We start from the raw sequence: 23,664 nt of genomic DNA on the forward strand, positions 1-23,664 counted from the left end.
TTAGAGTCCAGAAAGAGAGCAGAAATATTAGTGTAGAAAAAATATATAAAGGAATAATGTGTGAAAACTTCACAAATTTGGTGCAAGATACATGTACAAGTTCAAGAAGCTCAGTGAAATCCAAACAGGATAAACCCAAAGAAAACTACACCAACATCATAATGGAACTGCTGAAAACTAAAGATGAAAAAAAAAATACCTTGAAAGCAGCAATCTCATTCATGGGATTGAATGAAATTGAATGAAAGCATGTTCACACAAAAAACTATACCCATATATTTATAGCATCTTTACTGATAATTACTAAAAACTGAAAAACCCAAATGTCCTTCAGCTAGCAAATAGATAAACAGATGTAGTACTTCTGTGCGGTGGACTACTACTCAGTAGTGTAATGAACTGTTGATACACACATTAGCATGGATGAATCACAAATGCATTATGCTGAATGCAGGAAGCCAGACTGAAAAGATTACACACACTATGATTTTTTTATATGACATTCTGGAAAAAGCAAAACCTTAACGACAGAGAAGCATCAGTGGTTGCCAGGGGTTAAGGCTGGGTGTACAATTTGTCTACAAAGAGATGGTACAAAGGAGTTATATCACAGTGATATAATGTTCTATCCTGATTGTGGTGGTATTTATATGACTCTATTTGTCAAAATCCATAATGATGCACACCAAAATAAGTGAATTTTACTGTATGTAAATTAAAAAGAAATCACCAGCACATGATTTCATATCTGATAGGGTTAATATATCTTCATGACTATGTGAAGTATAGAAAAGATTCATGTAATCTCTTATCTATTTTGAAGTCATTTTCCATTTGATTCCATAAACTTTCAGGAAGCCAAAAATGGAATAAACAATGAAATGGTCTCTGATACATACAGAAAGCTTTCCAAAAAAGAATTTTGTGTTTCATATGCCAGGCAGATGTTTTGTAGGGTCAACTTACCACAAAAGGCCTCGCTGAAAAAATGCAGTATAAAAGTAGGGGCCTGTAAGAGAACGAGAGGCACATTGACTCCAGAGGAGGTCTACTGTTCTATAAAAGAAGCCAAGCAAATTTGATGGACTGGTGAAAACAAGAACAAAGAATCTGACATGTCTTGGAAGCTCTGGGTTTTGATAATTAGGGAAGTATTTAGAATGCTGTCTCGAGGAATCACATCTTTTGTGCTGAGATATATCCCTGCTTGGGTTCTGAAATATACATGGAGTGGGCAGGCTTGGACTGTTTAAATGAAGCAGATTTTTTACATTCTTGTGACACTAGGAAGACTTTTCCTGAATGTAGGATTTTTTCTTTAACGCACCTCTCATCCAAATGGCAAAACATCCAGGATGGGTGCTTACTTGCAATGAGATCTCCCCAGCTGACCAGAGCTGTACTTTCTCCCACTGCTTATTCCCCCTCTGAAGTTACATCATCATTTTGCTTCCTGTTACACCATTATGGGTCTTATCTATTTTTATACATAAATATATTAAACAAAACTGTTGGTTTTAAGAAACTTTTGACCTATTCTAAGACCGATTCTCTGTTTTTCTATAAAAGTTTTATGGTTTTAGCTGTTACATTTAGGTCTTTGATCTATCTTCTTTTTCCTCATACAGTATTGTTTTTATTGAGATATAATTCATATACCATGAAATTCATCCTTTTAAAGTATACAGTTCACTGGTTTTTAGTATATTCACAAAGTTGTGCAATCATCACCATTGTCTAATTCTAGAACATTTTAAAAATTAAACATACAAGAAATTCTGTACCCCTTAGCAGTTGCTCCCAACTCCCTTTCCTCCCTCTGTCAATCACGTAATCTATGTTTTGTCCTTATGGATTTTACTAAGCTAGACATTTCATAAAAATGGAATCATACAATATATGGCTTTTTGTGTCTGGCTTCTTTTGTTTGGCATAATGTTTTAGATGTTCATCCATTTTGTAGCATAAATCAGTATTTCATTTCTTTTTGCTGATGCATAATATCCCTTTTATTGCTATACATTGCTGAAAATATACATTTTTAAAAATCCATTAATCAGTTAATGGATATTTGGGTTGTTCCTCCTTTTTTGGGCTATTATGAATAATGCTGCTATGACCATTCAGGTACCAATTTTTGTGTGGACATATATTTTTACTTCTGTTGGGTGTATACCTAGGTGTGGAATTGGTGGATCATGTGGTAAATCTATGTTTAACTTTATGAGGAACTGCTAAACTGTTTGCCATGGTTTGAAGGTATCTCCCAAAAGTTCATGTGTTGGAAACTGAATCCTTCTGTCCTCATGAATGGATTAATGAGGGTTTTGCCATCATGAATAGATTAATGTCACTGTCACAGGAATGGGTTCATTACATTGAGAGTGGCTTTGTTATAAAAGTGAGTTCTCTCAGTCTCTCTTGCTCTTGCCCTCTTATCATATGATGCCCTCTGTCATGTTATGACAGCACATGAAGGCCCTCACCTGGTGCCAGCACCATGTTCTTAGACTTCCCAGCCTCCAGAACCATGAGTTAAATAAACTTGTTTTCTATATAAATTAACCAGCCTATGGTATTCTGTTACAGCAACAGAAAACAAGACTAAGACACTGTTTTTCAAAGCAGCTGCATCATGTTACACTCCCACCAGCAATTTATGAGTGTTCCAGTTTCTCCACGTCCTTACCACCACTTGTCAATTGTCTGTCTTTTTTGTTATATAGTAATCCTATTGGGTATAAAGTGGTATCTTCTTATGGTTTTAGTTTGTGCCTCTTGGATGACTAATGTGGGACATCTTTTTGTGTATCTATTGACAATCTATTTTTGTGTATCTTCTTTAGAGAAATGTCTATTTAAATCCTTTGTCAATATTTTAATTTGGTTATCTTTTATTATTGAGTTGTAATATGATTCATCTTTAATTTTTATGTGTGTTATGAAGTAGGGTTTGTCAAGGTTTTGTTTGTTTTTTTTAACGTAGATATCAGAATACTCTAGCATTATTTTTTTTTGAAAAAACTATTTCCCTATAGGTTGGTTTGGCACCCTTGCTAAAAAGCAAATGACCATTTAAATGTGGTTGTTTTACTAGGCACTCCATTCCAGTTCCATGAAATCTTGATTACTGTAGCTTTATAGTAGTTCTTGAAATTGGATAGTATAATTCTTCTAACTCTGTTCTTCTATTTGAAAATTGATTGCAGTCTTGGGATAAATATCACTTTATCATCATGTTTGTGGTAGGCAGAGTAATCCCCCGTCTCCCTCCTGCCTCCAAACATGCCCTAAAGCCTGGAACCTGTGAATATGTTATGTTATATGACAAGGGGAATTAAGATTGCAGACCAAATTAAGGTTTCTGATAAACTGACCTGAAGATGAGGAGATTGTCCTGGATTATCTGGTTGGACCAGTGCAATCGGTGACCTTAAAAGTGGAAGACGGAGGCAGAAGAGGAGGTCGGGTAATATGATATGAAAAGGATTCAACCATCATCGATGACTTTTTTTTTTTTTTTTTCCTGAGACGGAGTCTTGCTCTGTCGCCAGGCTGGAGGGCAGTGGCGCGATCTCGGCTCACTGCAAGCTCTGCCTCCCAGGTCCCGGGTTCACACCATTCTCCTGCCTCAGCCTCCCAAGTAGCTGGCACTACAGGCGCCTGCTACCATGCCCAGCTAATTTTTTTGTATTTTTAGTAGAGACGGGCTTCACTGTGTTAGCCAGGATGGTCTCGATCTCCTGACCTCGTGATCTGCCTCCTTAGGCCTCCCAAAGTGCTGGGATTACAGGCGTGAGCTACCGTGCCCGCCCATTGCTGACTTTGAAGGTGAAGGAAGAGGGCATGAATCAAGGAATGCAGGATTTCAAAATGGTAGTATAGAAGCAAGCCAGCTTCAATCCCTCAATAGAAGACCAAAAACAAATATATAGCATTGAGATTTTCACCAGCAACAACCCAGAGTTCAAGTATGAGGATGAGACAGCCCCCAGGGCCACAGAGAAGTGGAAAAACCTTGAGCATATGATTGGAGAATCAGATTTCCACGTCTGCGAGTCCCCTCCCCTACATTCTTTCAGCACCAAGCATGTGGAAAATCTCCCTCAATTCTGTTTTTACACTGGAAAAAGTGAAATTGAGTGGTCAACCAGCTTCCTCACCTTCTTGGGTTCCGTAGCAGGAGTCCTGTCCCTGCCTTAACTCATGGGAAGCATTGTGAGTGCCTGTAGGGAGAAATATCTCTGAGGACAGGCTGCAACAAAGGTCAGAAGGTGAGACTACCATCCCCAACCCTGGAAACTCTGCTCTGTAACTCAGCCAAATGAGACACCAAATCAGAGTGGCTATTCAGCAGCACCACACTGTAGGAGGTACATTCCACAGGTTCCCATGGGCAGGAACCCCTAGCCAGTCTTCCCACACTGCTGACTAGGGGTTCCTGCCTAGGAGCCTGTAGAACATACCTGGGATAATCCCTTTGGTGACTCCCCTATTTGGGACAGGCAGCACTGCAACCATTTACTAGAGCCAAAGTGAACCTGGGCTTATAGCGCCACCTAGAGCCGAAAAGGAGGCAGCAACCTAGTTGCAAAGATTAAGCAAATGTATTCAATGAAAGACAAAACAAGCTGGACAGAGAAAACTAGAATCAATAATTAATCCTTCAATGCAAAGACATAGACATATACCCGCAAGTAACAACAGCAAACAGGGAACCACAGTCTCCCCAAAGGACAAAGCAAAAATCCAATGACTGACCCTAATGAGATGGCGACTATTAGCTTCTGACCAATAATTTAAAATAGCAGTTTTAAGGAAACTCAGATATCTCCAAGATAATACAGAAAAGCAGAAATTTATCAGAGAAATCTAACAAAGAGATTGAAATAATTTTTAAACATCAAACAGAAATCTTAGAACTGAGAAATACATTTGCCAAACTGAAGAACTCTTAAGAGGCTCTGAGCAGCAGAGTGAGCCAAGCAGAGGAAAGAATCTATGAGCTCAAAAACCAGCTGTGTGAAAATACACAATCAGAGAAGAAAAAAGAAATAAGAATAAAATGTAACAAAGACCACCTACAATATGTAAAAAATTACCTCAAAAGACCAAATCTAAGAATTACTGCTGTTGGTGTTCAAGAGAGAGTGGAGCGAGAGCAAGGGGTAGAAAGTTGATTCAAAAGGATAAGAACTGAAAACTTTCCAAAACTTGAGAAAGAGAAATATCCAGCTACAGAAAGGTCAGAGAACACCAAACAGATTTGACCCAAATAAGACTACTCCAAGGCATAGAAAAATCAAACTCTCAAAGGTCAAGGACAAAGAGAGGATCCTAAAAGCAGCAGAGAAAAGAAGCAAATGACACGTAAAGTAGCTCTAATTCATGTGGCAACAGATTACTCTAAGGAAACTAAACAGGCCAGGAGGGAGTGGAATGGCATTTTCAGATTGCTCAAAGAGAGACAAAAAAAGCCTGCCATCCAAGAATATTGTATCCAGCAAAATTATCATTCAAATATAAAGGAGAGATAAAATCTTTCCCAGACAAACAAAAGCTGAGAGAATTCACCACCACTAGATCCATCTTGCAAGAAATACTAAAGGCAGTTCTTCAGTCTGAAAGAAAAAAACGCTAATGTGCAAAAGAAAACTTTTCAAAGTATAAAACCTACAGGTAAAATTAAGTACCTGGACAAACTCAGAATACTCTCTTACTGTATTGCTGGTATGCAATCCACTCGTAACTCTAGTATGAAGCTCAAAAGACATGAGCCAAGGAGTGCAAACAGCCTCTAGAAGCTAGAAAGGCAAGGAAATGGATTTGCTAGAAAGGCAAGGAAATGGAACTTCCAGAAGGGAATGCAGCCCTCTCAACACCTTGACATTAGCCCAGTGAGACCTGCATCAGACTTGTACAGGCCTCAGCAGCTGAATGTATTGTACAGCCTGCAGAACTGTACAATAATAAGTGTGTATTGTTTAAGCTGCTAAGTGTGTGGTAATAGAAAACTAATGTATGTTTTTTATATAAAGCTAAATTTGATTTCCTAAATATTGTTAAAGATTTTTACACCTGTGTTCATTGTAGTTTTCTTTTTCTGTAATGTCTTTGTTTCATTTTGGTGTCAGAGTAATGCTGGCCTCATAGAATAAGTTGGGAAGTACAGGATTCCTATCTATTTTTTGAAAGAGTTTGTATAGAACTAGTATTATTCCTTTCTTAAATGTTTGGTAGAATTTGCCAAGGAAGGCATTTGGGCCTGAAATTTTCTTGGTGAGAAGGTTTTGTTTTGTTTTGTTTTGAGACAGAGCCTCACTCTGTCGCCCAGGCTGGAGTGCAGTGGCACAGTCTCGGCACTGCAACCTTTGCCTCCCGGGTTCAAGCGATTCTCCTGCCTCAGCCTCCTGAGTAGCTTGGATTATAGGCGCCTGCCACCACACCTGGCTAATTTTTGTATTTTTAGTAGAGCCGGGGTTTCTCCATGTTGGCCAGGCTGGTCTCGAACTCCTGGCCTCATGTGATCCACCCACCTCAGCCTCCCAAAGTGCTAGGATTACAGGCGTCAGCCACCGCACCCGGCCTGTGGGGAGGTTTTTAATTACTAATTTCAATGTCTTTAATGGATATAGGGTATGTAGGTTATCTATTTTTTCCTGAATGAACTTAGATTAATCATTTTTGAAGTCTTAGTTGCTAGAAAAAAATATTTAAAAATTGGTGAATTTTCTCATTAAAGCAGCTTTCTTTTAGTGCATTTTTGAATATAGTAAATATAAATATTTTATATTTATAGAATATATTTTAGATCTGAAAAATAATTATTATGAGAGTCCACATATTACAAAAATACAAATATTATATCTGAGTCCTTACTCACCAGGAGATCTGATTATAACTTGATTTCCCATACATTTATGCCACTCCCATGGGCCATAAACATGCCAGTCACTGTGATAAATTTGCTTTGTAAATCAATTAATTGACTTTGTGATTATATATATATATCATTTACAATGATTCTGCTTCTAAAAAATGGAACCTCTTTCCATGTGCTGTTAGAATTATTTATAAGCTTACAGAGGTTTAGGCCAGACCCCAAACTGTGTTAAATTCACAAGGTAATGAGTGCTAACCTGTGAAGCCTCTTGAAAGAGAGGTCACTACCTATCTCTGGCCATATGTCCCAATCCTGCCATTGTATAGGGCAGTGGTTTTTACTGAGAGTATTTTAGAAATTCACTTGAGTGTTACTGATAGTTAGTGAGTAGGGGGCTCAGGATGCAATGCCCGTAATAACCCCACACAGTGAGGAATTGTCCCAAGTCCTGTACAACTTACAAAATATCCTGCTGGTTAGTCATGAAGATTAAAAGCTTGTTTACAATTTTCTGAGACTAGAACCTAAGTCTAGTCTCTATGTTTTACACATAAACACAAAGTAATTTTTGTGTGATTTTAATATATAATTAATATTCTAATCTTTATCTTAGCATTTATCCCTGCTCTCTCTTTTTTTTTGTATTTCTACTATAGAATGGCCTTAAGTCCAAATTTATTTCGTCTATAACTGTATGCACTCATCTAACCACTTTGCTATGTCTTTTAGGGTTGAACCTGCGCATTTTCCTATGAAATACATGCTATTTTATTATTAATTGCCTTTTTCTACTCTGTATTACACTGAGAGTTATTTTTTTTAATTAGACATATAGTTACAGTATTGTATATAAATTCCATTTCAGGACAAAAGACCATCACAAAATATTTGTTATGAAAAGGGTGGGGATGTTAGATTTGAAAAGCCTGAGAGGCACGTTATAGAAACAAACTTTCTTCTGATTTCAGTACTTTTCCTATCATTATAGTTGCTATTACATAAAAATGTAAAGTCTTGGAATGAGTCCATATTACTGCTTCAAAATAACCAAAACAATAAAAATGGATTTAACTTCTATTTCGCCTACAAAATAGCCTAACACAATTATTATATCCATCAAGTCTAGGACATCCAGCCATAGTGCTCACACATATGCATAGTAATCACAAATTTCAGTGCACAAACTTAGATCTGCAAAGAATATAACTTACTTCTTTTTTACCCTGTCACTGAACTCAGTACCTCTGGGGTCCCTATTCTGCTGGGTGGAGGAAACCTGGTTCCAGTCAATTCAGATCATCTCAGTTAATTCATGATCTCATCCTGGCTCCCCTCCAGGGAGCCCAGTGCGTTGGAGCTGAAGGAAGTGTGTGGTCCATAGTCATCCTTGCACAAGCCTCTGCAGAAACATTCCTGTTCCTGGCTGGCCTTTTTATATCATCCATCTAGATCATGCTGCGACCTCCTTGCCTGCAGAGACTCTTTGGACCATCTCTGTGCCACATTTGTGCTCTTCTCAACACCAAATGAAAAACATTCATCAGTGGAGCTGCAACCCCTTCCACACTGTGGTGTGAGAAGCCTCTGAGCCTGCCTTCCATCACCTTGTGCAACCATTGTCATCTGCTGCTGCCACACTATACTGGACACAAGAACCGCAGGGAGTCTTGCTATCCTCTCATCTGCCCCCCGGCTCCTCCAGGGGATGAGGCTTGGTTCTTTCCACTCTTGTATCCCTACGTCCATTATTTCTTCTACACTAGATCCAGTCCTGGGGGCAGAGCCCAAGATGTGTGCTTAAGGTCACAGCCATGTCCTTTAGCTTCGTTTCCAGTCCTCTCTCTTCCCCTGGCTCTGAGTGATTGCTTAAGCTAAATCTATTAGCTCATCCACCTGCTGACTATCCATTTCCGGAGCCCAGACATGGATCTCCCTGCCTGCTTCCTGGGTTGAGGGTCACAGGGTGACAGAATTACTAGGAATGAGAAAAGCTGTTACTTAATATTTGGAAACATCATTCCAGTGGAGATGCAGGGCACATGAGGCATACTGCTTAGCCTGTAATCATTTTCTCTCTTTTCAGTCTATATGCCTAACTTTATGCCAGGATAGTGAAACTTTTCATGTGCTTATCGTTGTGACCTTTGCAAGGTATCAGGTGAAGAAGGCAGGCACGTTGTATTGCTGTAGATAAATAGGATTAGTGACAGGAATATGGGATATAAACCTTTTTGCTAGGTCTAAACCATCCTTAACTATGCCATGAGTCTCTCACTATCTTAATGATGTAGGGTCATCATTTTAATGTTTTTATTGTAGTATGCATCTTTCAGTGGTGTCTTCAATATACGTCAGTGTGGATCATTTAATGTTGGAAAAACAGGTAAAGACACTTTAGTTTGTGGTCTACTTTTACAATTTATATTTTTCTTCTCCTTTCCTCCTTCTACAAAGATTATGTCCAGCAGTATGCATCTTCCTGACTTGCAGATTCTAGCCTGCTATAAAATTAGGACACCAGACACCGCACATATTGCTAGAATTGCGTCTGAGACTGAATAGGTCCTGAGTTAGTCTCTAATTGCATGGACTTCGTGGTGCCTATTGTGGTAACTCAGGGGCATTTGTTTTGATTTGTTTGTTTGTTTGGTTGGTTGGTTGGTTGGTTTGGTTTTTTATCCTGGCCCTTGGCTTTTCATCCCTTTGTCTCCTGCTGCAAGGCCTCCTGTTAGCTATTTGCCTTTCATTAGGCATGGAGCCCCAGGCTGCCTTCCATGTTCTTTCCTCCTGAGTGGCCTCCTCACCTGCTTGGGATGTCCAGTGTCAATCACCTGGATTCTGCCCTCACTCCCACTGTGCATGCCCTGGTCAGAGGTGGGGCTGCTGCCCAGGACTCTGGGGGCTCACAGAGTTTATTTTACTTTGGCCTTGGAGCAAGTGTTATCTGCAGATCTGAAGAGGTTCTTGTTATTATTGATTAAGTATGCATTCAATATTTGAAATGCTTTAAACAAACTGCTTCATGTTTGGATATATTGAGTTATTTTTGTTTCTGCCATTAGATGTTTTACTCTCCAGTTATTCTTCAGGGAGGATTGTGCTCATCAGTGTTCTCGTGACTTTTGTTTGCCTCTCTCTGCATTAAACACCCAAACATCAGTGAGATCCTTTAGAATCTGGCAAAACTTCAGAGAACTCTGGGGAAATGAAACTGCCTGTCCACTCAGTTTCATTGATTTTTCTGAGTAACCTTAAAGGCATATCTTACTACTTAAGAAGTAGAGATTCAGTAAAATGTTGTTTCTGCTCCAAGGATAAAAATTGAGAACATTTAACTTGTGTTATATACTTGGAATCATAAAGACAAATTGAAATAGTTGATGTCTGCCCAGATAGAATGTGCTAGCTTTCTCTGGCTTAACCATCTCTGAAAACACATTGACCTAAATTTCCATCTTTCTCACCATGCAAGTTGTTAGTACACCTGTTCTTTTGAAACCACAATTCTGTTTGTTCCTGTGTGTTGATGGTATTTTCATTTTTCTCCTGCTGCCCTTGAACTTGCCAGACTCTCCAGCACTTGTGTGGTACTTTTCTCATTCATTACTTCTCTAGTGGCATTACTGAAGGATAAACAGCTGTCTAGTCAAAATTATCTGGCCACGTTCAGTGGGTTTTAGGTCTGAAAGGGGAGCCAAATAATGTGTGAGTAAACTGTAACACTCCCTAAGAGTGCCAAAAAAATTAGTTTGCCTGGAAATCCATTAGTAAAAAATATCAAACATTCCTAAAAATTAAACAATAGGAAAAACAAACAGGGTTTTAGTTGTTAAAAAGGACAGACCAAATATTTGGTACTTTTACTCGCTTAATACATCAAACATGGGTCTTCTGTGCTACTTGTCAGGGGGATTCTGAATATGAAGATTAAACCTTGCATTACCCATACCTCCTAAGTGAGAGCACCTCAACATTTTGTGCTTACCTTACAACTTTCATCTAAAGATCTCCAAGATCTGTGACTACTTATGTTTTAAATTACAGGAAAAAGTTAAGTTGTTGCTTGCCAATATGTAATAAATTAGGACACTGTTTTCCAGTTTCCAGTTCCATTTTAACTTGTAGAGAACAAACGTTTTCAATCTTTCAACAGACTTTGGAGTCTTTTCATCCTTAATAAATGTTAAAGGAGAGATAAAACCCCATTGATATCTCAGCATTATAAGCAATGGCATTAGCCTCATTAAAGTGAGGAAATATTTTACTACAAACTTTTATAACATTTTTCTTTTTAATCCTCATTCATCCCTGATTTTGCCCTTTCCCTGCATCCATCTTTTTTTAATCTCCAAATCTTTTGGTGGCTACATCCGTGTATTAGTCCATTTTCACACTGCTGATAAAGACATACCCAAGACTGGATAATTTATAAAGAAAAAGGTTTAATGGACTCACAGTTCCACGTGGCTTGGGAGACCTCACAATCACGGTGGAAGGTGAGGGAAGAACAAAGGCACATCTTTTACATGGCAGCAGGCAAAAGCAAAATGAGAGCCAGGTGAAAGGGGAAACCTCTTTTAAAATCATCAGATCTCGTGAGGCTTGTTCACTACCACGAGAACACAATGGGGGAATCTGCCCCTGTGATTCAATTATCTCCCACTGGGTCTCCCCTACAACACATGGGAATTATGGGAGCTACAATTCAAGATGAGATTTGGGTAAGGACACAGCCAAACCGTATCAATCGGTTATTTGGTGCCTGGCTGCCAGTCGCACTCCACCAGAACCCTCCTCTTGCTAGCCCAGCTGGACATTCTCCTTGCTGGTGCTCTTAGTCAAGATGTAAAGTCTGGTTAGTGTCTGAGCTGGTGGTCAGAGCACTTATCTGCCCTGAATGCTGCAAACCATTTTAAACCCCTACGAATAATCAAATGTGTATTTGAACAAATTTTCAGTTTCTGGTGTTTAATTTGAATCCCAGGCTATTGTTATAGTGTTTTTTTCTATGATAATTGATGTCCTTTATTTAAACTCATGGGAACAGAAAGGAGTTATCCTGGCTCTCCCCTGATAGTAACAACACCCCTCACAATTCACTGTGTTGTTGCACTTCTCAAGAAATTACCTATAGAATAGAGAATGCAGGCTGGGCGTGGTGGCTTCTGCCTGTAATCCCAGCACTATGGGAAGCCAAGGTGGATGAATCACCTGAGGTCTGGAGTTCAAGACCAGCCTGGCCGACAAGGCGAAACCCTGTCTTCACTAAAAATGCAAAAATTAGCTGGGCATGGTGGTGGGCACCTGTAGACCCAGCTACTCAGGAGGTTGAGGCATGAGAATCGCTTGAACCCTGGAGGCGGAGGTTGCGGTGAGCCAAGATTGCACCACTGTACTCCAGCCTGGGTGACAGAGTGAGACACTGTCTCAAAAAAAAAAAAAAAAAAAAAAAAGAATAGAGAATGCAATCTAGGAGGACTCTATGCTTAGAATACTTTGGTCTTATGAAAATGTGATGTTTTGGAGTGTGGCTATGATACTTAAATCTAATATATGTTTAGTAAATATCCAGATAGGAGCCTATTCTGTTCTGTGTACTTTGCTGGTGCTGATGACTAGCATACATAAAAATAGCTAATATTATTTAGCACTGCTTCTATGCCAGGCACAATATTAAGGTGGGTATTTTGTTATCCTCATTTCTCAAATAAGGAAACTTAGGCTCAGAGATTGAGTACTTGCCCAAACTCACAGTGCTTAGCTCCTCTCAGTTCCCTGCATTTCAGTGAAATTAGACATGGGGCAGTAGGGGTGATAGGGGAAAGTGATGATGGTCATAAAGGGGAAAGTGATGATGGTCATAAAACACCTAGACCTATACCTTTTTGTTTATACCTAGTCATCATTTAGCTCAAGTTCTCCTTAACTTCTGGCAGCAGAGTATACCTGATAGTATAACTAGTCTTTAATTAAGAAGCAGCCTTGACACAGACACCCTAGTCTCTAATGTGCGATTGCATAAGGCCTCCTGCTCCCTGTGCCTGGGCTCTCATCTCTCTGGTGGTCACTTGGCTGGCTCTGTCCTGTCCTTATGGTTTCAGCTCCTCCACAAAGCCCAGTCATTGCTTACCATGAATGGAGAGATCTTATCTCTTTTTCTCACTCACTCCGTGAGGGACAGCACCTTGTCCATCCTGTTTGCTGCCCTTTTTCCAGATCTGGAGTGGTCCCTGGAACATGGCAGCACTCAAGAAAGATGTGTTAAAGGAATAAGTGAGTTCTTTCTTCCAGGCCAAGACTGATGCTTCTTGAAATGCTCCCAATCAACCCTCTTAGACTCCAACATAACTGACCAGGGACCAGATTAGACAAACAATTCTGATATTTGAGGGTTTGATTTACTTAAATCCTCACTGGGGTCCAAGAGCACCCCTTGCCAGCTCCTATAGTTTAAGCAGCAGTATGTAGAATAGCCAATGAAAAGTCAAGGTCACAGAGTAGCTGGACAAAGGCTTAGAAAAAACAATGCAGTGACCTAAGTTAATGTTTAGTGCCTTTAACCTCTATTTTCGGTGAGTGGCCTTTTCCCTAATTATTTGTTCCTCCAAATCATTGAGCCCTTCTGTGTGGTAGGTCCTGTGCTAGGTCTTGGAAATAAAAACATTAAGAAACTTTTTGCTCTTGAGAAGCAGAGTTCATGGGGAAGACAAAGCCATGAACAACTGATTAACAATAAACAGAGCTAAGTATAGTAGAAAATGTGCACATAAAATGTAGCAGAAATACAGAGCAGAGATGAAGACCATCTAGGGCACTAAGTGGCAGGTTCACAGAAGATATGATCTTTAACCCGTGGCACTTTAGGCAAGGGAGCCAACATGTGCAAAGGCAAAATTAGCATGAAAGGGCATGACATATTCTAACAACAGGGAGAAGTTAGTTCTACGTGACTGAAGCTCAGGGCACTTTTTATGGGGGAGGACAGGAGTTGATACCCAAAAAGGAGGTTGGGGGCAGATATGAAGGAATCTATATGTGGGCCTGAAGTTGGAACTTTTTCCCTGATTGGAAAGCAATCAGGTCTTTAAACATGCATGTGGCCTGATTGATTTTGGGTTTTACAAACACCTCTGGTGGGAACTTGAAGCGGTATATAAATTAGCCCAGGAGCCCAGACAGAGGAGTGCCTGACCTAAAGCAATGGGCTGGAGAAGGGGGGATGATTGGAAAGCTGTTTTAAAGGTAGACTTGGCAGAATCAAATGCACATTCTGTCAGAAATGATTCAATGTAGTGCAACAGGGAAAGAGTAGCCAAGCGTGGTGGCACACACTTGTAGTCCCAGCTACTTGGGAGGCTGAAGTGGGAGGATTGATTGAGCCCAGGAGATCGAGGCTGCAGTGAGCTGTGATCCTGCCACTGCACTCCATCCTGGTTGGCAGAGTGAGACTTTGTCTCAAAAAAAAAAAAAAAAAAAAAAAAGAGAAGATTTGAGAATATCAGAATGTAATTTGAATATCTAGGTAGATAATGTCTCCAAAATCTTTTAGCAGGAGAAGATTGAATTTACCGAATCCTTTAGATGTGTACTAAGACATATATTAGCACTCCAGTTTGCATCTCAGTAATTTAAAAAAAAATCCAAAGAATCAACCATCAACAAGCAGATACTTTTCTGGGACAAAGAGGCTTCTCCATTTTTGAAATGGTGTTGCCTACTCATCTGTTAGTCACCCTTGCATCAGGGCCGTGTTCAAAGAGATGTCCAGGCTTGGTATGAGGCTGCTAGAGCCTTCCTTGCTTTTCCTTTTGTGATCTTTGAGTCAGGGTGGGAAGGATGACTAGGGTAAGCCCCGGCTGAAGCATGCACAGGGATGGTGGGGTAGAGATGATGTTTCAGGGCAGCCCTCCACGGCCAAGCCACACATTAAATTGTTTGGGGAGTAGTTCTAAAAATTAATGCTATTGTCATGGTTTCATTTTGATTTTTATCAGCTGGATATGGATGAGGCTTCATTGTCATATACTTAATGTTTTTGCTTAGATCTTTGGCAAACCAATATTTTTCCATGACTTTTTGACAGTTATTTTTGTTCAATAGTGAATAATAAAGTGAGATTTACGGTCTGTATATGATAATGTTTGTCTTATTTTGACATTTCTTTTCTAGACAGTAAAGGCCTTATAATTAGATTTTCCCTGTGCCAAAACATTGCTGCAAAACCATCTCCCTGAAAAAACGTTTCTTTGCTTCTTTTAGGAGCTGGCGTCATCTTATTTTGATTTGGAAGTTTTTTCATATGTCAGTCAGGAAATGAAACAAAAATTTCTCTTGAATATGAATTCTTAACAAGAAAGAAATTAACTTTTGCCGAAAAATAAAACTAGAAGGGAAAATGAGAAGAAACGTCTTTGAAATGCTGATGGTTCCATTGTCTTTTTAAATTCTAATTTATGTCAAACTTCAGTGAGCAATATAGGAAACTCCCTTTTCCACCTTGTTGCAAAAGAGCTTATTTTATTCTTGTTGCTACTCCTACCAGTTTTATGTTGAATTCTTTGAAATACCCAGGAGACTGAACTAGAACTTATGGACCGCACCCTATTTCTCATATAGTTAACCAACTAATGGCCTAACTCAGTGGATTCTGCCCCATTGCTGATAAGTGGCAACCATCGGCCAGGTGCCATCTGTGGGGGTACAAGGACAGGCGAAGCTGAACTGCCCTTCTGCTGAGGCCATATCTGCAGTTGGCGCTATGCCAGGAGAGCCTTGGAGAAGTTGCACATGTGTCCATTGACAGTGCTTTCTCTTTGGAGTGCACTTAAAAAGAATAACTGTTGATAGAATCGCTTATTGCTAATGGCAAAACATCACAGAGAACTAATTGCAAAAACAGTCACACTTACTACATCCGTGGCCTCCCCTAATGATATGTGGAAACACCTTCCCTTTCCTACAGTAGCAAAAGTGGCCAAATTCTCTGTACAACCCGGAGAATTTTCCTATCTGAGTCATAACTGAAGAGCTGCTCCTAGAATCAGATTCCAGATCCAGCCACCCTTGTCCCCATCATCTCCACTCTTATTTCCACCACCATCTTCATCCAATACTTTCCGTTGAGCACTAACAAATATGTGCAACTGAAGGACACTACATAATATCTCAGAGAAGTGTATCTATTTAAAACAGAGACAACAGGCTTCTTCTAAAGTATTGAGCCAGCATCACTTACAGCAATCCAGACAACAGAGTGAAATAATCGTTCTGTCTCAGCCTTTCTTGATATCACGGGAAGAGTGTAGGTGTTTCTTTCCAGTGTATTTTTGTATCACATGAATAGCACCTTCTTCTAAGTTTCAATACATTGGTTATGAGTGATTGCTACTCTCTGCAGTATCATGAACATGGAGGAATTTCTTCTTTCTACTGATGGTGACCTTTTGTTGTTTTGAATATACAGGTCTGCTCAGCTTCAATATGAAATGGAATGTGTATTTCAACAACTGGCCTGAGTGAATGTTTGGGCCTTGAGTTTTTGTCAAGAAGTGATGTGGGGAGGTTTGAAGAAAGATTCTTGTAAGTCTGTGATGTCAAATGATGAGATTGTCTGTCACCGACCCATGTGTTGAAGAATTGTTTCCTCACCTGATCTAACTCAAGACTCTTCTCTACTCCCTTTCGAGAAGCACAGAAAAGAACTGAGAACTGGTGTGTTAAGGGCGCCACCAAAAGTTTCCTTGGCAGTAGAGCCTTGAATTTCTTCCCCAACAGCAGCTAAGCCTTCTCTAAAAGGAATTACCATTACCTTGAAATAACTTCCTATGTACACTCATAGGAAGAGTGTACACTTTGCTGAGGTTGACCGTACTTGTGGTTTTCATCAGGAAGTGAAAGTTTATGTGGCCTACATGTGTGAGCCCACTCTATACTAGGGATAGCAGGAGTGTGGTGCTCTAGGGGCAGAGGCCTGGGGTGTCACACAGACCTTGCTGGAATCCTAGCGTTGCCATCTATTCACTGTTTGGCTTTTTCAAACCTCCTTTTAAAAAACGTGACAAAATGGTTATAATACTAAACTATTTGGGTTGTTGTAAATTTTAAGAACAACAGCAGTTACTACCATATATTGAGCACTTAGGTTGTGTCAGGTACCCTGCCAAGAAAAGATCATAAGCAATGTCACTTCATTTCCATCATAATACATGAAGTAGTGCTATGGTTTGGATGTGGTTTGTTCCCACCAAAGCTCATGTGGAAGTCTAATTGCCACTGCATCTTGGGAGGTGGGGCCCAGTAGGAAGTGTTTGGGTCATGGGGGCGGGTTCCTCATGAATAGATCAATGCTGTCTCCCAGGATTGAGTTCTCAATCTCAAGGGAATGGATTAGTCGCCATGAGAGTGGGTTGTTATAAAGTGAGGCTCTTCCTCCTCTTTGGTCCCTCTTTACCTGCACCTGCCTCTCCTTCCACTTCTCTGCCATGTTATGATGCAGCACAAAAGCCCTCACCAGCAACTGATGCCAGTGCCTAGCGCTTGGACTTATCAGTCATCAGAATTGTGAGCCAAATAAACCTGTTTTCTTGATAAATTACCTAGTCTCAGTATTCTGTTATAGCAACACAAAATGGACTAAATCAATTAGTGATTGTTATTTCCACATGAAGACGAGGAAACTGAGGTGGTATATCACCCCTGGCCACACAGCTAGTGAGTGTCTGGCCTCAGGCTTCTATTCCAGGTCTGCCAACCCCAGATTCTGTGAGAGATAATGCAAAATCAGAGTCACTCCTAGTGCAGTCAGTGCTTAACAAGTGTTCATTCTCTTTCCTCCTGGATGCATCTTGTAGCTTTGATAGATCTCTGATTTCTTAATAAATTTTTATATGTAACATTCTATACAGCAGGTGGTCTGTCATACTGCCCTCATGTGGCTCATTTGGGTAATAGTGGTTTTTTTTTTAAAGTTTAATGCAAAATATGTGTTATTTAAAATGTGTCTCTAAAGTCACCTAAATCTGTGGATACTTTGGGAGTTTGTATGATTCTATAACCTCAGTATGTAAGAAATGGCACTTTTTCTTTTCTACTGTCCACTTTAATGTCTAACTCTGAGCCCTCACTTGGCTGGGAAGATACTTAACTTCAGTTACTCTAGTAACTTCTACCCTGTCTTTGCCAAGGTCTCCCATTCCTTCTGTTGTCTTGGAAGAGAAACCTTCTCTTCCCTGGTATTGTGCATAATGAAACTTTATTTCACCATCCTGTCAAGAGGGGAAGAATTTTTTTCACATTTATTTTTTTCCATCTAATGTTCTGTTTACAGAGACATTTATCAACCACTGGAGAAATACTCAGCTTTCACACTTAAGAAAGAGATATTATTGCCAGAGAGTAGAGTGTTAATTCATTTTCCAGTTTAAATTGTAGAATTTTTTTTCCAAGAGGAAAAGAAAAAGGTCAGTTTTTGTCTCCACCTATAAGGAGCATTAAGTCACTAAGTGAAATTCACTTAGTTTTCTCTTCATGCATGGAGAGGGTCCCAGCTTCCATGGACTCATTCTCCCATGCTATACAAAGTTACACAGGTGTATTTAAAGTTTAGTGGATTATTTAGCTTAGGGATCTCCAAAGCGCATATCATCGAGGGACTGCCTTGTTTTCCAGTGGCCCTCTCCATGGAGGATTTAAAGGTAGATATGTGTCACACTGGGCCTTACTTATGTCTGAATAATGAAAGGCTATGTCAATGGGAAAAGGGAATTTAGGGTGGGAAAAGGCAAGGAATTTTCTTTTTTTATTATTTAAGCACCATTTAGTAACAATGTACATACAGTCTCTGTTCTTAAATGTATTTAAGAGTTAACATCATCCTCATGCCAAGACCTTACTGTGTTTCAGATAACGGAGGGCAGACTTTGGCAGGGGGTAATAACTGGCCCCTTCGAGGAAGAAAATGGAGCCTGTGGGAAGGAGGCGTCCGAGGGGTGGGCTTTGTGGCAAGCCCCTTGCTGAAGCAGAAGGGCGTGAAGAACCGGGAGCTCATCCACATCTCTGACTGGCTGCCAACACTCGTGAAGCTGGCCAGGGGACACACCAATGGCACAAAGCCTCTGGATGGCTTCGACGTGTGGAAAACCATCAGGTACCTGCATCCTGCCCTTTTTTCCTCCCAGGACAGAAACTCCAAGAGCAGCCTGACTCCATTGAGCAAGAATGATAGCTTTTGTGTTAAAATGATAGTTCAGCTTACAAATACATGATTTTTAAGAAAAATAAATGCCTTTAGAGACATTGTAAGTATATATTTTTTTAAATTATAAATTTGAGATTGTGGGCCTGTGTTTTACGTGAAGAACAAGATTGTCCTCAGCCCATCGCCCTCCATGGAAGGTCTTTGAAGCTGCGACGTTTTGCGTAGAGGTAGGCTAGGGTATTGTTAGCTTCCTGCAGGAGGTCAGGGAACTAGTCCTGTTGTCTGCTGGAAGAATGGAGGACAAAACAGCAGGGAAAAAGCTGGAATAGGAACTAGGGATATGTTTATTTCCATTTATTAGCAAGTATCTAACAAGCACCTACTATGTGCCATACCTTCTTCTAGATGCTGAGAAATTAGGAATGAACAAGTCAGTCAAGATCCTGCCTCTCAGGAAGCTGTATTCTAGTTGGGGGAGAAAGATGTTGGACAAATGAACACACAGATGAGCAAGATGACTGCCAGTTGTGATAAGTGCCAGGAAGGCAAAAAAGTATGTTGTGATAGATAGAGCTGGCTGATGTGAAGAAGATACATCAGGGAACAGGACCCAGACTCAGATTTGGAAATCGTGGTGGTCTTTTTCCTGTTTAACCCCCACAGTGTAGAGCAATAGCCCCCAAGGTTGGGAGGCACATGCCTTAGAGGTTGCAAGATGTTCCCTTGGAGTACAGGAAGAAAATTTCAATCTTGTATTTGTATTAATATCTAATTTCATCTCATCCTTTTTAAAGTATATGTTTTTTAAGACACATAATATATTAGTAGACTTGTACATAAATCTAATTTATAAATACATATGCATATATTGGAGGTATTATTTTTACGGGTGGAATGACAGTTGTCTAGTGCAATGGTTTTCAACCTCTGTTTGGTGTTACAGCTCTGTTTGGGGTTAGCAGCTGATTGACTGTCCCTTAGTGGCCAGGGGGAGAGGACTTCCTCAGGCCATCTCTTCATCCCACTCCAGGTATCCCAGCTCAAGAATAGTAGGTTTCAGGTCTCTAGTTATAGGAAATACACAATGGAGTATTTAGGAGCAAAAAGCCATGATATATTTAACATACCCTCAAATGGTTCAGAAAAAAATTGTGTGTGTGTGTGTGTGTGTGTGTATGTATGTACATGTGCACAGAGAGAATTCAAATGGACTGCAAAATTAAATAAAAGAATATAGGTAAGATGCATAGGTATTCTTTTGTTATGTCTTATTTTTGCGACTTTTTGTAAATTTGAAATTATTTCCAAATAAAAGTGTTTTAAAAATAGGAAGGTCTGACAGCACTGCACCCACATTTCCAGAAGGCCAACAACTGACTAGAATCAAATAGCTGCTGCCTTCTGTAGATGAAGTATCCACCCTTCAAATCTTCAGTCTCTATTGTTCCCAAGTTCCAATACAGATCCACTGCACTCATTTAGGTTACCTACTTAGTCTCTGTAGGCATTTAAGTTTATAGTCCATGCTGAACATAATCATAGTATTCAATACTCTGGAAATACCATACTTTGACCAATTTCCAGTTGCAAAATATATAGATTATTTCTTTTCTTTTTATATTATCAATTTTTCTGTAATTAATAATTAATGTTAAAAAATAGTAGGGTTCAGCAGCCTAAGATTAGTTTTTACAAAGGAAGTTTGATAGCTATTCAAGTTTAAACATTAAAGTTTAAAGTCCTATGAGTTCAGGAATGGATAGAAGTGTTCAGCCAGGCCACTCAACCTCTCACAACGTGGAGTCTATCAGTTCCTCTCTAATGGGCCTCACCCAGAAGGGTGAGACTAGGGAAGGTCCTCATCTCTTACAAACCCAAGGGAAAATCTGATTTAATTAGCTTTATAACCTTCTTTCAATTATTTTGCAACTCAAAGTTCCATGTTTTCCTTCGAGAATTTATTAAATTTTAAAGATCACTTATCAAGCAGCAACATTTGTAGTATTGGGTAGCCATTTCTTCACCATTTCTAAACATTATTTTGGTTCTTATGAGTCATATTATTTTCATATTATTTTAAAATCCTCACTAGCCTCAAATTGTTTCCTCTTATTCTTGCCTGAAAAGTTGATTTGTCAATTTGGAGACAGTGATCAGTTTATGATTTGTCATTTCAAGAACACTCTACAGCATCCAAGTCACAGAAAAAGTAATGCCACTGAACAGCTAAGCTGAGAAGCAAAGCAGTAAAACCTTTTCTCTCACCAGAAATTTTGAAGCTTTGTGCTCATTATTTGCTCATTCATATGAGATGACTTTTTTTCTTTTTCTTTGAAACATTTCTGCCTCTATCCATGATCTAAACTTGATATGTTAAATTTAAATTTAATTTCCCCAAGTGTGAGTACTATATGTCATTGTAGATAATTTGCAAACTACAAAAAATAAAAATAATTGGCTGGGCGTGGTGGCTCATGCCTGTAATCCCAGCACTTTGGGAGACCGAGGTGGGTGGACCACCTGAGGTCAGGAGTTCAAGACCAGCCTGGCCAACATGGTGAAACCCCGTCTCTACTAAAAATATAAAAACTAGCCGGGTGTGGTGGTGGGCACCTGCAATCCCAGCTACTCAGGAGGCTGAGGCAGGAGAATTGCTTGAACCCAGGAGACGGAGGTTGCAGTGAGCCGACACGGTGCCACTGCACTCCAGCCTCGGCGACAGAGTAAGACTCCGTCTCAAAAAAGAAAAAAAAAATAATCACTCAAATCTTACCTAGAAACAACTACTATAAACATTTTGTCATATTTCCTTAGAATTTTTCTTTTCAGCATTTTTTTACTACATCTTTTTTCCTTATTTAACAGACCATTGGTTTTTGATTGTGTCATCCAAGAAACTTACTGCAAACACTATTTCAGTCACTGCACATTCAATCGCATGGATATACCTTGATATACTTATCCATTCCCTTGACTTTCTTTTTTAGTTTTTTAAAACAATAGCTCTGAAATGAGCTCTTTCTACATGAACTCTTTGTCTACATTTTGGACTTTTTCCCTTAGATATAAATGATTTGAAATTAAATCATTAAGCTAAAGAAAGTGACCAATGTTGGGGCTTGAAAAACAATACCCCAAACTGGAGGCCCCAGAAGCAGCCTCTACAACAGAAGTTTTTCTCTGACCTCCTCCTGCTCTCTTGTCTGTCAGTCTCATTTTTTCCTGAGGCAAGCCACGGAAACCAGAATCCTTCTTCCCCAAGGCAGGTCATAGAAACCAGAACCCCTTCTCCCCAGGGGTGATCATAAAACCTAGAAATATTATTCTAATTTTCCCTCTGCCCTATTTGTGTAAAAAGTGGCCATAAAAAAGTTATCTGGCCTAACTTGTTTTAACTGTAGGTCATAACATTCCCATTCCAGAGCGGGTCCAACCCCACATCCAGAAGGAAGGAATGCATGCCCAGAGAGGCCGAGAAGAATCCAGAGAGACAGACCTTGCTGGGTTTCCCCACTCAGGCTATTAGCATTAGAGCATACCCTTTTATCCAATCATATTTCTACATGGCTGTCCATACTTTGTTAAACCTATACATAAAAATGAACGATTTCCTCTATATCTTTGGGTCTTCATTCTAAAGGCTCCCATGTATACACATTAAATACATTTAAATACATTTGTATGCCTTTTCTCCTGTTAATTCACCTTTTGTGAACTGATTTTTCAGTGAACTTTCGGAGGGCCAAGGGTGGCCCCTACATGATTTTAAAAGCATTTGATAAACATTACCAAACTGCTTTCTAAAAAGGCTGTATCAATGTACTCTTGTACAGGGGTAGAAAGTGCTCATCTTCCTCATAGCTTTTCCTTATCAAGCTTTTTAAAAAATCTTTGCTAATGTTATAGACAAAATAGTCTTGTATTAACTTGATTTTTTATTATTATGGAGATTAATATTTAACTTTTTATATTCCATTTGTATTTTCTCTTTGAAAGTATTCATTCCATGTGCTTTTACACTTATTTTACTGAAAAGTGGGTGTTACTTGTGGATTTGTTTGCTTCTTTATGTCAGGTTTTTGGATTGTTGTATTTCTTGCAAATATTTTTCCTTTTTTTTTGTCTTTTTATTTTGTTGATGTCTTCTACATGGATGTCTTTCCCATGTTTATTTGTCAATGAAATGTTTTTCTCTTTCTTTTTTGTTCAGAAATATTTTTCTCAGCTTCAAATGTGCTAAATATCTATTTTCTTCTAGGTGTTGTGGTTTGAGTTTCTTCCATGTATTTCTTTTTTCTTTTTTTTTCTTTTTAAGACAAAGTCTTGCTCTGTCACCCAGACTGGAGTGCAGTGATATGATCTTGGCTCACTGCAATCTCTGCCTCCTGGGTTCAAGCGGTTCTCATGTCTCAGCTTCCCGAGTAGTTGGGATTACAGGTATGCATCAACATACCCAGCTAATTTTTGTATTTTTAGTAGAGCCTGGGTTTTGCCATGTTGGTCCAACCAGTCTTGAACTCCTGGCCTCAAGTGATCCACCTGCCTTGGCCTCCCAAAGTGCTGGAATTACAGGTGTGAGCCATTG

At 39.5% G+C, this 23,664-nt stretch overlaps 1 protein-coding gene across 3 annotated transcripts in view; it reads left to right on the forward strand.

The window, feature by feature from the left end:
• Nucleotides 1-23,664, forward strand: part of ARSB (arylsulfatase B) — a 205,893-nt gene that overhangs the window by 80,553 nt on the left and 101,676 nt on the right. For all 3 annotated transcript variants that reach the window (XM_009448969.5, XM_009448971.5, XM_009448972.5), the window contains one exon: nt 18,785-19,028. In XM_009448969.5, coding sequence (XP_009447244.4) covers nt 18,785-19,028 — 244 coding nt within the window. The remainder of the gene's footprint in view (nt 1-18,784; nt 19,029-23,664) is intronic.

This window comes from Pan troglodytes, chromosome 4 (genome assembly GCF_028858775.2).
Source record: "Pan troglodytes isolate AG18354 chromosome 4, NHGRI_mPanTro3-v2.0_pri, whole genome shotgun sequence".
Taxonomy (NCBI): Eukaryota; Metazoa; Chordata; class Mammalia; order Primates; family Hominidae; genus Pan; species Pan troglodytes.